Source organism: Salmo salar, chromosome 02 (genome assembly GCF_965601325.2).
Source record: "Salmo salar chromosome 02, fSalSal1, whole genome shotgun sequence".
NCBI lineage: Eukaryota > Metazoa > Chordata > Actinopteri > Salmoniformes > Salmonidae > Salmo > Salmo salar.
The window spans coordinates 61,350,279-61,368,127 of record NC_138292.1 but is presented as its reverse complement, the minus strand read 5'-3'; the positions used below and the strand labels follow the sequence as shown (position 1 = coordinate 61,368,127).

The window sequence follows — 17,849 nt, the reverse complement described above, 5'->3', positions numbered from 1 at the left end:
AACCTCAGTAAACCATACTAAACATGTACTAACTCATTCATATGGTATCTTCTTAAGGTACCGAAGAGTGGTGTCCAACAACTGCATCAAGGGAGTCAAGGACATGTACACACCCAGGAAGCAGATGTGTCCCAACAGGGCTCCAAAAGGCCTTTCTCTCTCCACCAGAGAGGGCACGCTTACCGCTGACCTGCACACTAACGTCACCTTCCTTGTGCATCTGGATGAGGTAGTGCTGGGCGAAAAGCCAAAAAAGCCTTTTTGTATATCATTGTTATGGGCCTGTAGGAGCCCAAATGAATGCCTTTGTACACATCACTGATATGAGTTGCATTGATTTTTACCTTAAGCCATGGAATGAAAAATCAATGTGTTTTGTATTGTTCTGCATGGTTGTAAAAGTAGTACTAGCATGTGGTGTACAACTCACTCACTGTAGGCCTGTTGCTGAGTGAAATATGGATGTTTCTCCAGACATACGCTTGAAATTATTTCCCTATTATGTTGTCCCATATACACCAACCGCTGAAAGTTTAATAGTAACTTGCAACACAACGACAGGCACCAAGCCCGGAGGTGAGAGACAGAGTAAGAGCTAAAGATCTTAGAGAGAGATGCACCCCTGGAGACCCTGTTATAGAGTGATAGACTCAGAGTAGCCTCCTTCTAGGGCCAGGGCCTTGCCTCGTTCCCCTCACTCCCTAGACACTGTTCAACCACCTCACATTAAATTCAGGTGGAATAAGTGCGGAGGCGCTCTGCTCGGTGCGGTGGTGCTTTCCCCCTGCACTGCAGATAAGAAGTAAGTGTCTCTCCCACGAGGTCTCTCCTGGGCCCAGCTGTCATATTACCGTGTGATGAGCTGAGGAAATGAAGATGCATTTATTTCATTAAGAGAGGCATCCTCTGATAAGAGAGACACATGCTATGTGGTCAAAAAGTTTGTGAAATGTATCTTATAATAATTTCAGTCCCAAAATAATTCTAAACAACTATCACAGGAGACTAATGGAGGTGAAGACTCTTCATGGCGTTGGGTCTTATTTATATTCATTTATTTATGAGCCCAAGATGGCAGTATTTCTTGGGGAGAGCAAATGGGCCTAAATATGTAATGTATGGTAATGCTAGGTAGTGAACATGGCGGTTGAGAAAAAGATAAAGAAAATAAAGGAGAGAGGGAGGTCGAAGAAAGTTTGATGTTTTGAGAGAGGGATGAGATCTGTGGTTTCACACGTCAAGTTTTCATTATCACAAAGTGACCTTATAGATGTCATGTGTACACCAACCAGATTTACTGTACTTTAGCTTCCTTATAGCATGTCATGTGTACTCCAACCAGGTGTACTGTACATTAGCTACATTATAGCATGTCATGTGTACTCCAACAGATTTACTGTACATTAGCTACATTGTAGCATGTAATGTGTACACCAACCAGATTTACTGTACATTAGCTACATTGTAGCATGTAATGTGTACACCAACCAGATTTACTGTACATTAGCTACCTTATAGTATGTAATGTATACACCAACCAGAACCATTGGAATAGTCCCAAAAGTGCAAATCAGTCCATCTAGCTCTCCAGGCAGGCTCAATCAAACACTCAAAGCATTTTAAAGAAAGCAAAAACGATCTGAACCCAGGTATGACACACCATCAGCACGACAGCACTGACATCACACCGTTTATACCATCCTTTGTGTGTTGACATTCACCTGAACAAGAGTGCATTACACAGTCCTACTGTGTCTGGACCTGAACTAACAAAGCCTCTCATTGTCAACCAGCACTGCTGTCCAGACCATGACGCTTACCCTATTATGCATTTTGGATTTGTTGGCCCTCTGAGTCACACACGGAGCCACGGACACAAAGCTTGACATTTAGCCAGCAGGCCAGCATCAGTCTCATGCAGATTAGCTAGTGATCCCAGGACACCTCGATATAGAACTAGAAGTGTCCAGAGAATGTGAACAGCGGACATCAACAAAAGCCTGAATGACATCGACGCCACTGAAAACCTAAGTGCCATTGCGAGTGACATTTTGGCAAAGGATTGTGGGCCATTACAGTTCCACACAATAGCTGCCAACATTATCCCTTTTCTTCCATTCTATTCTGCCTTTCTTTATTCGACTTAGTCATAGTTTATAATTTTCAGTGTACAATGGCGTGAAATATACCCCCAGAAGCCTTCTCGTGTTTTCATACTCTGCTGTGCTTGAAAAGAAGCAAAACATATAGTGAATAAAGAGAAATAGAGAGAGAGAGAGACACACACACACACACAAACCTGTTTGCCTCATAACAGGCAAACAGACCGATCTCACGGTGGGGCAGAATATGATGCAACCCCAATGTTGGGCTGGTGCTGACTGCTTGTGTCTGTGTGTGAATGTAGCCCAGCAGTCTGTTGACTAATGTACCTGCCACCCTACTGTCTCTTGATTACTACACTGCCTTGACCTCCCTGTGGTTCTCTCTCTCTCCATCACACACATGTATGCACACACACACTCACACCACAAGAACTCATGTCAGACTCAGGATGCATGCTGATGTTGAGGTGTCACAACACCATCTGTTGGACTTCTGACAAAAACAGACAAAGATGCCCTGCCTGTGCTCATGCATGCTTAGTGCTGATTACTGAATGGTACTGTGGTTTTGAGTTATTGTATTGGACCCCATTTTAAAAAATTACCTTTAACCTTTATTCAACTAGGCAAGTCAGTTAAGAACAAATTGTTATTTACAATGACGGCCTACCAGGGAACAGTGGGTTAACTGTCTTGTTCAGGGGCAAAACGACAGATTTTTACTTTGTCGGCTCGGGGATTCAATCCAGCAAACTTTTGGTTACTGGCCCAAAGCTCTAACCACTAAGCTACCTGCCGCCACAAAACAATGATATGTATTTAAATCTATAATAAACAAAAGCACAAGCATCTAGCTGGGCTCTCAAATACAATGTAATTGTTGAATATATTTTTTTTTACGTAACTTTAACTTAATTTTTTTATGTATCTCTTATTTCTTTCTTTCTTTCTTTCTTTCTTTCTTTCTTTCTTTCTTTCTTTCTTTCTTTCTTTCTTTCTTCATCTGTAGTCCTTACTTGAGACTTTACTTGCTTTCCAGGGGGACTCAATGAGAACCAACATCCAACTGGATTTTGGAGATGGCACGGCAGTCTCCTACTCCAACCTGAGCTGGATCGAAGAGGGTATCAGACACATTTATAAGACGGCTGGGATATTCCGTGTCTCGGCCTTGGCGGAGAACACCCTGGGGTTTGATACTACCACCTTGTACCTCCATGTTACATGTACGTCACCTCTATACATTCATCTATTTTGTCAGGGATATTCAATTCCAACCATTGAGGAATGAAGTACTTCTGGTTTTAGTTTCTACTGTACCTGGTAGATAATTGGTCAGTTACTGTGACATCGGCCATTGATTGGCCAGAGTGGTCACTCATCTGGTGACCCTGGTCTGAATCAGTCCCTGATTGGAGGGAAAGGATAGAAAACAACAGTGCTGTGGTTCTCAAGGATCATAATTGAATATCTCTGCCTCATATCTCTCTGTAAATAACCACCTTACTAAATATACAGCAGTGTACAATGGAGTCAGTTAAAGGCAAAGTACCAGAATGCTCTGCACATAGTACAGCACTTTGATGCTCTCTCGGTCTTTTCATCCTGTAATGAACCAGCCAGCCAAATGTCAAGTAAATAATAGCGACAAATATAACATGCTTATGTCTAAAAGGCTTCAAGAATTATTCAGCTCTTTCAGGTGCAGTGTTTGAATTGCCCCCTTGTCTCTTGATTTGAAAAGCGAGGCGTTCGTCAATTAGTGGTGCCATTTAAATGTTGTATCTGGTCACCACGACACTTTCAATCAGTGTACTTTGATATTTTTGATGTCGTTGATTCTGCTGGTGTTTTTTTCTCCGTGGTTAGGTACAAATTATTCTACTTTTTTTTTAACTTTTACCCTTTTTTCTCCCCAATTTCGTGATATCCAATTGGTAGCTGCAGTCTTGGCACATCATTGCAACTCCCGTATGGACTCTGGAGAGGCGAAGGTCGAGAGCCGTGCGTTCTTCAAAATACGACCCTGCCAAGCCGCACTGCTTCTTGACACACTGCTCGCTTAACCCGGAAGCCAGCCGCACCAATGTGTCGGAGGAAACAACGTCCACCTGGCGACCGCAGTCAGATTGCAGGCGCCCGGTCCGCCACAAGGAGTCGCTAGAGTGCGATGGGACAAGGATATACTGGCCGGCCAAACCTTCCCCTAACCCGGACAACTCTGTGCCGATTGTGCACTGCCTCATGGGTCTCCCGGACCCGGCTGGCTGTGACAAAGCCTGGGATCAAACACGGGTCTGTAGTGATGCATCAAGCACTGTGATGCAGTGCCTCACACCTCTGCACTCGGGAGGCTGTTTGGCACATTTTGAGATAATTTACAGGAGAGAGAGAGTGCAGATAATGCTTTAATCAATGTGCCAATCACGATGCCACCACATATTTCAAATTGAAATATTTTTAACACCCGACACAGTTTAGGGAGCCTGACCAAATGACTCAACACACACACGCACATCTGCATAGACACAAACTTAAAAGGGGGAGACACACAGATACGCACACTTTCTTTCTCTGTCACACACATCACAAACACACACAAACATACACAGACACTAACACCACACACATACATACACTGCATGCGTTTGAAAGCTAGGATAAAGATTAGTCTCAGTTAAAAAGTATAACAGAATTTAACAGAAGCCCAGGTGGAGACGTGCAAGCCTGAACGCCGAGTCACACCACTGCCAGCCGGAGATTTACTGTTAAAATACCATGTTATATCTCTCCGCTATAGGAACCTTCACCACTTAGATCACGGTAATGCCACGTACACCCACGTTAGCTCCTATTATGGTCTCAGCATGGCAGACCACAGTATTACTCACAAGGTATCACGTCAAAAACATGCTAACGCCAATGTGATTTAAGTCCAGAATAAATCTTGTTCTCCAACTAAATTCCATCAAAACTATAAAACATTATGACAGTTATGTTGAGGAAGATTTCATTCACCTTCCCTTTTCAGCTAACGTAGTCTTATTGAGAAGATCCCACACATTACCCCAGTGATGCTGATAAGTGATACTGGCAAGCTCAGTGTGAGAGATCTTCTTTTCTCTAATTCTTCATTTAAGAAGGTTTCTATTTATTTTTTCCCAAGCACCTGTAAAATGAATATTTGGATGTGCCAGTGCTTTTCATATTTAAACAAAAAATTATCTAAAATAATATGTCTATGTGCGAGTGCTTTTCCTATTGTGAAGTAGGCAGTCTCAAGCAATGTCCTTGTAATTACAATCATATATGGAGACTGAATCATCCAATACGGAGTCTGAATCATCCAATACGAAGTCTGAATCATCCAATACGGAGTCTGAATCATCCAATACGGAGTCTGAATCATCCAATACTCACTCTGAATCGTCCAATACTCACTCTGAATCGTCCAATACTGAGTCTAAATTATCCAATGCTGAGTCTGAATCATCCAATACTGAGTCTGAATCATCCAATACTGAGTCTGAATCATCCAATACTGAGTCTGAAGCATCCAATACTGAATATGAATCATCCTCTGTGTTTGTATCAGGTCCTGTTGAACATGTCCAGTTGCTGGCTCCATTTGTGGCCATCAAGAACAAGGAAGTAAACCTAACAGCAGTGGTCTGGCCCATCCACTCCAGGACCGTCACCTACTTCTGGTGGCTGGGGAACAGCACTGAGGTAAATTAGACTTAAAACACTTGGTGTACACAGAAGAGGGCCTAGAACCGAGCTCTGTGGGACTCCAGTGTTGTGTATAGTATACAGTATATGTGGGTTACCAACTGTACAACATTAGTAGAGGTACATGGGCACTATTCAAAAGGGGACTTACTCTATAATACCATATAATGTACATGTACTGCAGTGGTGGCTGGTGTCGCTTTAACTAAATCGGAGGACAGACTTGTTGTAATTGCTAGAACGGAATCAATGGAACAGCATAGAACACATCAAGACATGGTTTCCATTCCAGTTCCATTCCATTTCAGCCATTATTATAAGCTGTTCTCCCTTCAGTAGCCTCCACTGATGTATATATGGGTTATACATGATTTCTATGGTATTACATACATTGACCTCTTCTATTATTGAAGACGGCTATGATAGATGCGGAGCAGTCTCTGATCTTATATTTTGTTCAGACATCTTATTAGTATGTCACAAGTTATGACCTTAGCTGCATTGGTTCTAGGTCTTATGGGGAGGATGTGTTTTGTAGGGTTTTACTCAAGTCAGAACTTCTGACTACTCTTAGTGAGAAGTTCAAGGAGAAGTTGTTATCATCTGAAATGGGTTTCTTTCATGTTCTGGGGTTTTAGCTAAAGGTTTTAGGTGAAGGGATTATGACCGGATCAAAGTGTGATCATCAATTTTGTCTCTTCCTCCAGCCGGTGATCAGCTTAGACGGGAGCATCTCGTACACCTTCACCAGCGAGGGAATGAACACTGTTACGGTCCAAGTGTCTTCAGCCAACACCATACTGCAAGACACCAAGACGATAGCAGTCCAAGGTTCTCTCTCTCTCTCTCTCGCTCGCTCTCTCTCTCTCTCTCTCTCTCTCTCTCTCTCTCTCTCTCTCTCGCTCTCTCTCTCTCTCTCCTACTTAATGTAGAATTAGCACATCTAGCAGGCATCTCAGTTGGTATGCAACTTTTGAGTGTACTTTACATTTGAATATGTCTGGATATATACGAAAGGGGACATTTCCCCAATTATCTAAGAAATCACTTGTGCTAGCAATCATCTTCTCTTGTCAAACCACATGCATACTGTACCCACACACTCACACACACCAACATCTCTGTCAGATTTCCCACCCATCAGAAGACAGTTAGAAGAGGGACACAACCAGAACGAATGACAGTGGGGAATGAGGAGGATACCTTGAGAATAATGCACCTAGATCAGGGGCTGAATTAACGGTCTGTTTCTGTTTCTCCCCTGGGTCTCTCTCTCTCTTTCTGACAGAGTTCTTCAAATCTCTGCTTTTATCTTTCTCCCCTAATCTGGATGAGTACAACCCTGACGTCCCCGAGTGGAGACAGGATGTGGGGAGAGTTATTAAGAAGGCTCTGCTCCAAGTAAGTGTGAATTCCTTCCTTCTCTCTTATTCTCCCTCTCTCTCGTCTCTTTTTATCCACTCAGACGCTTTGGCGTTCGCCCTCGGGCTGTCCTGTGATCCGTTTTCACACAGGTGCGAGAGGCTCGGCTTCTTCTTCCCCCCTCAAGGCAGTTTGATGAGCACTAACAACTTATTTTCAGAAGTCTGAGCAATGAATTGCGTTCTTCGGAATTAGCCTGGAATGAAGGAGATCTTAGGCATTACTGTGACATTGGATGTGCGTAGTATCTGTGGAGGAGAGCTAGTGCTGATATGTCATAGTTAAGTGTGTTACTCTTCCACTTTGTGTGTTGGTTTAGGCCTATAGTGTGAGACTTGTGGTCTCTCTGTGTTTTCACCATCTCCACAGTTGATTTGATATGAGAGGCGCCTCAGGCGAGCTAGGCTGAGAGCCAGTGGAGGGAGCTACTGTGATAGAGGTCAAAGTGAGGCTTTGTGAGGGATAAAGTGCACTTTGTCACCTGGGAGCCACATAGTATGTTCATGGCTATAGACAGCTATAGATCTAGCTTGAGCTATTAATTGCTAGCCTCAATAGACTGTTACAGCACCTCTTTTCATACAAAATGTTTTGTTATACAACCTTTTAGTACCTACATACATTATACTGTATCTATTGAGTTTATGAACACTAGTTCATGTGTCATATGCTCCTCCATATACAGTTTAATCCTATCAAACCATCCCTCCTTTCAACTCTTTCACCCTTTCTCTAAAAGGAAATCATATTAAGGCCTATTCATCCATGTACTGCTAGAGTTGACTTAGGGTTCATAGTCTAGATATTGTGCAACAATCGCCATACAAAGTGTTATTTGAATTATTCTCTTCATTTCTTTTTTGATTTTCTGAGGTTCACGTTCAGTTCACCTTCAAGATGAAACATATTCCATCGTGTCAAGGTAAACAACTCCCCACAATAAAGCAAAGATCGCAGCAAAATCGCAATTAATGTCAGGGTCCATTAAACTGCGGTGTTGCCGTACTACAGTACAGCTCTATGGCTGACAATAGTGAGAGCCAGGCAGGGCTTTTTCTCCTCAGCTGATTTCAACCCACTGCTTAATAGAGGTTTGAATGGGGAGTTCAGTAATAGAGGCTATTTCAAGTTATTTTCCGAAGTCATTCCATCTCCGCTTTCTCCGGCTTCTTCTTTCCTCCCTCTGCGGAACAAGGAAGATGCCGAAAACTCATTCTCAGGTTCCAGACAGTGACTGTCGGGAAATTCATATAATTTCTGATGTTTCGCGGAAGCCCCCCCTGGTTTCACCACCACTTGTTAATTCACCTCTCAGTGCGGTGCAAGAGGTTAACATGTCCTCTTTCTTCCCTAAGAGACTGCACTTCTTCTGGGCATCCCTTTCTCCCCTTCATTTCCTGGGTAACGACTGTACTTTACTTCACAGAATAAAATCATAGTTATAGGTGAATCATCATAACCTATTTATAACAACATTGTTGGAAATAGTGCACTATGGAAGGAGTTATGAAGATAGAATAACCCAGTATCGTCAAGTTCACAACGAATGAAAAACAGAATCCATTTCATGGTGTGTTTACAATAGTAATTAATAATTCACTACAGTTTAATCTTATTTATTTAGCTTTGCATACAGTAAGATTGTGAGGAAGCCGCTCCAAAAGCGTTTGCTGTTAATTAAAATATTAAAGCAACAAGATACAGTTCTGAAGAGGTGGTTTTCCAACCAAATTTGGGCTTAGACAAAGTTCCCTCCAAAACACTCACTCAGTTGACTGTCTGACTCACCTACTCTCCTCCCTTAACGCAGATCACATTTTTCACTCCAGCCAATGAGTTTGGGGGCACAAAATGCCAGCGCTACCCAAGTACACAGAGCCAGAAGACTTTTTAGACTAATGAGTGATCGCAAAGAGAACAAATATGGGCTGAGTGTATTGATTTTTACAGGGGCTATTGCATCGTATCCCCTTCCCTCTCCCCTTCCCTCTACCATTCATTCTATACCTCTTTCCCCTCATTGAAAGTCATTCCTTTGCTCTTTATTTGTCCACTACTTTGCTACTCAAATAGTGATTTTATTAAGGCTTGATAATTGATGTGCTTCAAATGTATGTGACTTGCCGACTACGCCACTCCATTGTCCGCCGGAAGTCAAATAGAGAACCCATAAAAACATTAGTGGCTTTTTAAATGGACACTGATGGCTGGTTGGAACCCGTGCCTCGCTGGTAATCTAAAGTGGATAAAGGACATTCTAAAGAAAAACATTTAGTAGCAGCTATTTTGAAGGCCTGGAAAAACAGTTGTTTGGCAAGACGTACTTTTCCCATCAAGAAAGAAATACACTTTTGCAAAAACATGGAGGTTGAGATTGGATTGAAAACAGTACAAAACTTTATTTGACACCAAGGGTCATAACACATTAGGACACGGTCATAACCATATCATAGTAGGTCATAACAGCTGAAACAACTTGTCATAAACTGTCAATATATGGTCATAACATTATCATGGCACAGATATTTAGCCTGTTGTGACATATTGCATTATTGTATGGCTGGTTATGACACCTACATAAGAGTGTCAAAACCCACAAAACCTACCACACAAAGCAAACCATTCTATTACACCGTAACCTACTTGTAAACAGTAGGTTTATGTTATATTACATTTTCTAAAATGTACCATATTAAATTGCAAACACACATTGATGTCAGACATGTACCTACCCCAATGGTCTGTTGCTCATGACTGGCATGAATGCAGGAGCAGATTTCAGGAGCAGGACAAGACACCTTATTTGTGACTTATGACCAACATAAGGGCATGTACGTGATAGACCTATCTGGCTTATATGATTATGATGCTCATAATGCTTCTTGACAGTGTCATGAAGTGTATTAGCCCAAGTAAAATAACACAGGATGTTCATAATGATTATTGACAGTGTCATAAAGTGTATTTTCTTAGTACAAGTAAAGTGACAAAGGATGGTCATAATGCTTCAGTGTCATAAAGTGTATTTTCTTAGTACAAGTAAAGTGACACAGGATGGTCATAATGCTTCATGACAATGTGTATTTGTCATAAGTTATTCAAAATTTGAGGAAAAAAATATATGACCGTAAAGAATTCATTACAACAACATCAAATTATTTAAATTTAAATTGTATTATTTATGTTTAATTTTTTCCCTGTCAAGAAGCTTCATTTTTCCTTTCCCATTTTTCCACTAGTCTTCCCTTCCTGCTTCTCTTCTTCCAACGTATTATGCTTGCGCCTGCAGTTAACAGTCCGAATGTCTCCCCCTAGTGGTAGCGCTACATATACATGTTTAGAATGTTGTGAACAAACAAACTTTGATTCCAAAATATGGAACATTCTTGTTGTTGTAAGGGTAATAATATAAGCCAGATAGGCCTATTACATACATGACTGTCAGTCATAAGTTCCAAAGAGGGTGTTTGTCCTTCTCCTGCATTCATCCCAGTCATCAGCGAAAGAGCATTGGGCTAGGCACATGTTTGACATCAATGTGGGCACAATTACAATGGTAATAAAATGGACAATTTAAGAAATGTTATATAACATACTATTTCCAAGTAGAATGGATTGGTTTGCCTTGTGTGGTATGTTTTGTGGGCTTTAACACTCTTACATAGATGTCATAACCAGCCATAAAATATTGTAATATACAGTACCAGACAAAAATGTGGACACCCCTACTCATTCAAGAGTTTTTCTTTATTTTTAATATTTTCTACATTGTAAAATAATAGTGAAGACATCAAAACTATGTAGTAACCAGCAAAGTGTTAAACAAATCAAAATATATTTTATATTTGAGATTTTTCAATGTAGTCAACAAATGCCTTGATGACAGGGCTATTTTCTGTATAACATCCCTCCCTTGTCACAACACAACGGATTGGCTCAAACACATTAGGAAGGAAAGAATTTCACAAATTAACTTTTAACAAGGCACACCTATTAATTGAAATGCATTCCAGGTGACTACCTCATGAAGCTGGTTGAGAGAATGCCAAGAGTGTGCGAAGCTGTCATCAAGGCAAAGGGTGGCTACTTTGAAGAATATAAAATCTAAAATATATTTTGATTTGTTTAACACTTTTTTGGTTACTACATAATTCCATATGTGTTATTTCATAGTTTGGAGGTATTCACTGTTGTTCTTCAATGTACTGTAGAAAATAGTAAAAATAAAGAAAAACCATTGAATGAGTAGGCGTGTCCAAACTTTGGACTGGTACTGTACAGTATGTCACAACACGTCTAAATATATGTGTCATGACAGTGTTATGACAATGTTATGACAGGTTATGTCAACTGTTAAGACATATGACATGGTTATAACCGTGTCATAACGTGTTATGATGCTAGGTGTCAAACAAAGTGTTACTGAAAAAGAAAGTTGAATTAAGGCTGACTTGTCATCTATTGGTGACATATTGTACCATTGTTTACCTGGAGGTTGTATTGGTTATTAACACATGTTGGTCAAGCCCAAAGCTATATCATTGTCCCCTCCCTCTCCTTTTATTTCAAACATGTTAAATATGTATATAATCTAAGGGCAGTGTTTTTGACTGTAGACTAAGAATACCATACAAGTATGAACTTATTGTAACAGTACTGTCCATTGTCAACAGGTATCAGACTTTCCAGAGGATCAGCTGTTGGTTGCAGTGTTTCCAGGGGTGCCAACGGCCGCTGAGCTCTTCCTGTTACCACACAAGAACCAATCAGAGGGCAGGAAAAAGAGCGAGGAGGAGCTAGAGCAGGTATGGGATAGTTAGATTGGACACTGACATTTTGAGAGTTATTGTAATTCTGTCATGGCATGTATGACAAATTGTTTCCAATCCTTCACACCAATTCACACAATAGGATAAATGCATTGTCATGGCTGAAATGACACACACAGACATTAATTCTATGCGCCGAGTCCGACGATTGAGACAACTAAACCATGGGTGTCATGACGAAACAGCAAATATTATTTAACTTTGTATTGTGTGTGAATTGAAAGAGCTGCAAAGTGTGACAACTGTTTGACTAAATTATGCTTCTTTCATCTCCTTCAACAGATCTCTGAGATACTTGCTAGCGCTCTGAACCAGAATCTGGTGGAGTTTGAGCTAAAGCCAGGAGCAAGAGTAATTGTTTACATCACTCAGCTAACTTTGGGTAAGGAAAGAAGTTAGTATCAAGATAATTACATAAATTAGCTGTATGTACTTGCACAAGAAATCATATATTTTTTTAGCTGTGTTTGTTTCTTTTTGTGATGTCACAAATGCAATGCAATTTACTGGAGCTAACGTCTTCATATTTGTATAGCATAAACCAAACACATTTTTTTGGTTCTGGATTAAAAATGGCTTATATGTTTGTCACAATCTTGGGTGTATGAAGATTGGAGGAGGGCGTGTGAGGAAAGGGAGGATAGATTTTATTTTAAGTAGAACTCCTTGAGACAGTTGATATTTTATATCTGCCATCAAGATACCAAACAGCTGTTCACTGTCTTTAACAACCATCCAACCACAAAATGAGTGTTGCGCTGAGTATAATTATGTTGATTGTTTAGTCCTTGAGAAAATGACAAAAAAAGAGAAGTTTGGTTATAAATGCTTGCAGAATTCAGAATCGCCTAAAAATAATCAACATTACACCAGTTTGAGTATTGGCTCAAAATGAGACAAACAAATAACTACTCTTGGCTGCAATTGAAATTATTTGCCAGTGTCCACCCAAAAACAACACAAATCCTCTTTCACATTGGAAAAGATTCTCAGTTGAGAGTATTGAATGGATACAGAGCAGTAGTCCAGCCTTCTACTACAGTATATACAGCTACAACACCACACTTACTACACCAGTGTAACGGCCGTTATCAGAATTAGACCAAGGTGCAGCGGAGGATGTGTTCATCATTAGAATTTTAATAGACTGAACGAACACAATACAAAAACGAAACAAAAAACGACCAGAAACAGTTCTGTCAGGAAAACACACTAACAGAATACAATCACCCACAAGACCCAAAGGAAAAACAGGCTACTTATGTGTGACTCCCAATCAGCAACAACGAACTACAGCTGTGCCTGATTGGGAGCCACACACGGCCAAACCAAAGAAACCAGCCAACATAGAACATAGAACGCCCACCCAATGTAACACCCTGGCCTAACCAAAATAAAGAACAAAAACCACTCTCTATGGCCAGGGCGTTACAACCAGCTGGCTTCTTATGGAAGAGTTGAAGGTTAAAGTTGGAAGTGCCCTTACGGAAAAACCACATGATTTCACATGTGGAAAATCACAACATTTCACATAAAATGTCACTTTTTGGAACTCTTCACGTGTTTTTTTTATGTAATGGTGGGGGTTGGAAAGGGGTTTGACAGGTCTAATAGTACATATTTTGAAGGTTCTATTAGCCACGTAATCCCAGTGAGAACACATAGCCTTGAGCTGGCCGTCTGTGGCTTAAAGGGCTAGGTATACACAATGTCACAATCTTGGAAATGAGCGGACCAAGGCGGAGCGTGAGTATAGTTCCACATATTTATTTAAGTGAAACTAACAAAACTTACAAAGACCGTGAGGACATAGTGCCCAAACACACTAACAAACAATCAATATCCCACAAAACACAGGTGGGGAAATAGCTACCTAAATATGGTTCCCAATCAGAGGCAACGATAAACAGCTGCCTCTAATTGGGAACCACATTAGCACCAACATAGAAATAGATATACTAGATCACCCCCTAGTCCCGCCCTGATCTACTACCCCATAGAGAACCAAGGGCTCTCTATGGTCAGGGCGTGACACACAAGCAGGTCTGCGGGTGCTGGACCGTAAAGTGTGCATGTGTGTGTGTTTGTGTGTCAAGGGTGTGTAATACCACAGAGAGAGGTGTTAAATAGTATAATCATCACCACATACCCCCAGTTTATTCCACAGTAAGTGTTGCACTTTATTTGTGACAGTTATCGATGTAAAAGGCTTGATTTAACCATAATTTAGCATTTACCTCTGAATATAAATGTTGCTATGCTTGTTAAAAGCAGATGGCTTTTAGTTGGAGAAAAGGCAACCATTGAGAAATAGTAATTACACGCTATCACAGACTTTTCAATTTGGGATATTAAAAATGCACTATCATTGCCTTGGATCGACCCATAATACATAGCCAGATTTATTTACTTGAATCAACAAATTGATTCAAGTAAAGCATATGCATTGCCTGTATGTATCCCTACCATAGCAGACTGTTGTGATGCAAAATATACATCTCAACTGTACCACCATGGTTGTTATTAGTAACACAATATTATACAGTATAGGATCAATATTGGCAATGAAGCAAGAAAATCTCCAGGGCATTCCCAGATTAGCCTTTATTATGTTGCTATGTTCTTGCTTTGTTTAACATTCATCTTCCTCTACCCTCTGTTACAGCACCCTTGGTGGATTCCAACCCGAGACACAGCAGTTCAGCCATGCTGATGCTCCTATCAGTGGTATTCCTGGGTTTAGCAGTGTTTCTCATCTACAAATTCAAGAGGTATGTACTGTACTGCATGATTATATCCTTGAACACTATATCGCAGCACTGCTCTAATCACCTGCCATCATCATTAATAATGCATATTATAATAATATGCTAGATTGGTAGGGCCTGCATCAATAATGAACTAAAGTTCCTTTGAAATAACTTTAAAAAATTCCTTTATATTGTAGGTGTTGTAAACAAATTTAGACTGATTTGGATGCATGAGGCACATGTGTGAATCAGTGATGTTATGTTAAGAAAACTATCATTTAATTGCTTAATATGCTGTTGCCATACTTTGGCTGTTAGAAGATTAATTATTACAATTATTTTCATGGAAAAGTCAGCTGAAAACGCATCAATTATGGATATGGAAATTCACGGATTAATCTAAAGAAGAAACAGATTTATTGAAATGTCACACACGACAAAGCAAAACAATTAAGTAACAAAATTACTTGTAAGTTCAAATAAATTGAAGTACGAGTGGATGAAACACATTTCTAATCATAAATAGAAATGGGAAAAGATTTTTCTGAGAATATGCAAAATGTACACTACCGTTCAAAAGTTTGGAGTCACATAGAAATGTCCTCAACTAGTCTAAAGAAGGCCAGTTTTAGTGCTTCTTTAATCAGGACGGCAGTTTTCAGCTGTGCTAACATAATTGCAAAAGGGTTTTCTAATGATCAATTAGCCTTTTAAAATGATAAACTTGGATTAGCTAACACAACGTGCCATTGGAACACAGGAGTGATAGTTGCTGATAATGGGCCTCTGTACGCCCATGTCAGCCGTTTCCAGCTACAATAGTCATTTACAACATTAACAATGTCTACACTGCAATTCTGATCAATTTGATGTTATTTTAATGGACCAAAATGTTGCTTTTCTTTCAAAAACAAGGATATTTCTAAGTGACCCCAAACTTTTGAATGGTAGTGTAAATACATTAGGATTACAGTCTTATATCACTACATTGATGTCATATGGGGATTTAATGATGTATAGATTAAGATTTTCTTAGTTAGATATATAGTGGCTTCATGATAATAGGGGGATTAATATAGTTTTGTCAACATACCAACTCTGAACAAAAAGTGTAATATACATCTTTGAGAAATGTTGCCAAAGGGATGGATCATCGTTGAATAGTCATTCCCTATTTTAACATGGCGGTTGACTGTCTACATTTACCAATCTGCAGAAAAATCCCCTGGATTAACATATACGCGGAAGTGAACCAGGAGAAAGAGCAGGAGATGATCGGTTCAGTCAGCCAGAGCGACAGCACGCCTAAGATCACCCTCAGTGAGTTCTCTACGCCCAAAGAAGTCATGGAGAAGGAGATGGACGCCAGAGTTAAACGTAAGATACATACATAGTCTGATAAATAATTTTTTAATAGCAAGTTGCTAATTTGGTGACTATGAACTTCCAACAATATTACACATACTTTGTCCAAATTAATTGTATTGGACTAGAACACATATGGGTCATATCTCCATGTATAACAATGTTGACTTTTGACCTGCAGTGTATACAATACATAGTGTTTATAAAGTCTACATTGTTTCTTTACATGGAATTAACTGGTAGGAAAAAGGAGGAGTACTGTATCTTCAGAAGAAAACAAGGAAACAAATGAACCAATGGGTCAGCCACTAATATCCCACACATGAAACAACAGCTTCAGAGCTTTTGATAAGACATTGTAATGAAACCCCAGTAATTAACAGGCAGTATCAATGTCAAAGTAGTTATTTGTTTCACAGACATCAACGCCTCTACTACCAGTGGACTAACCTATGTTGTTCTTGTTTTTTTTTTTCTCTCTCTACCCCAGGGCGAATTGGGAATGCCTGCGAGAGCACAAGGGAGATTCCAAACTGTACTAGCGTGTAAAGCCGAGGAAGGAATGCAACAAATGTGTACAGACAAAGTATTGCCATTTTAAGGGTTCCCTCTTTTTTTGGTTTCTTTTGAAATTTCTCAAACACAACCCCAATGTTAATAGTTTTCTAAGGACCTGGTTTATACTGATGAGCATGGGTGTCTTGCTTGATAGCATCTATGTGGCGAATCTGAAATCCACTCAACGAGACAAGTTTCAATTACAAGTATGAGCTTCTTAGGCCTACTGTTACACAATTTGGATTACAAAGAAACGTTACATTTTCAGTCCGTAATTGTCTTATTTCATGGACTTTTATCAAAGCCTTTTTCAAAACCTACGAAGAGAGTTATGTACATTTCTTAATGTTTTACTTTTCATGAGGTATAAGAGTTTTTGTCTGTATGGGCCATCATGTCTAGGTCTCCGATCTAACAGGGAATATTATTGAAAATGTACCATATTATCTTCAGATATCAGTTATCGCTCTGTATATACAATATGTATGTTTACTTTTCACACGCTTCTAGTAAAAGTACAATGCCGAACACAGGAGATCTAGTCATGGCCTGTTATCAGTTCTTAAAAGTGTGTTAAAAAGCAAGATGTTACTTATAGAAAGAGTCCAACTTTGTTTTTAATGACGTCCTTGACTTGTGCATGTTATTATTAAGGACAAGATGTATGTGTTGTAGATAAGCAAGTGTTGTAAATAGTTATTTTCTATTCATTAAAAGAGCTCAGTCACTTTTACATACAGTATATACACAGACTCGCATATTCTTCATTTAGTTAATTTATGGCTATACAATGTATCTATCTTGTACAAAGGGTTTAACTGTTAAGATGGGCATCATTTTCTAAATATCAAACCAGGTTTAACACAACGCCACCCCTGCTTGAAATGAAATAAAACACATCATTGGTGGTCATTTTTACCTGCATCTCAACTGTTAAACTCCTTGTAACAGCCGACACTTGCCATAAACATCATGGGATTATTTCTAATGTTTGCCCTTTGAATGTAACGAGAAAAGTGGAATCAACCATTTTCGATCCGTGGATGAAATTTGTGTCTGAATCATCAAGATGATCACACATTGTTGTA

General features: G+C 39.8%; 1 protein-coding gene across 1 annotated transcript in view; it reads left to right on the top strand.

Annotated features, from left to right (window-relative positions):
- LOC106586800 (VPS10 domain-containing receptor SorCS3) overlaps positions 1–17,503 on the top strand; it is a 206,897-nt gene extending 189,394 nt beyond the window's left edge. Inside the window, exons 18-27 of the mRNA XM_014174489.3 lie at positions 58–229; positions 3,145–3,331; positions 5,701–5,834; positions 6,545–6,668; positions 7,126–7,238; positions 11,933–12,064; positions 12,371–12,470; positions 14,754–14,859; positions 16,055–16,215; positions 16,694–17,503. Of these exons, the coding sequence (XP_014029964.2) occupies positions 58–229; positions 3,145–3,331; positions 5,701–5,834; positions 6,545–6,668; positions 7,126–7,238; positions 11,933–12,064; positions 12,371–12,470; positions 14,754–14,859; positions 16,055–16,215; positions 16,694–16,752 (1,288 nt within the window). The 3' untranslated portion in view covers positions 16,753–17,503. The remainder of the gene's footprint in view (positions 1–57; positions 230–3,144; positions 3,332–5,700; positions 5,835–6,544; positions 6,669–7,125; positions 7,239–11,932; positions 12,065–12,370; positions 12,471–14,753; positions 14,860–16,054; positions 16,216–16,693) is intronic.
- Positions 17,504–17,849: the final 346 nt, after the last annotated feature.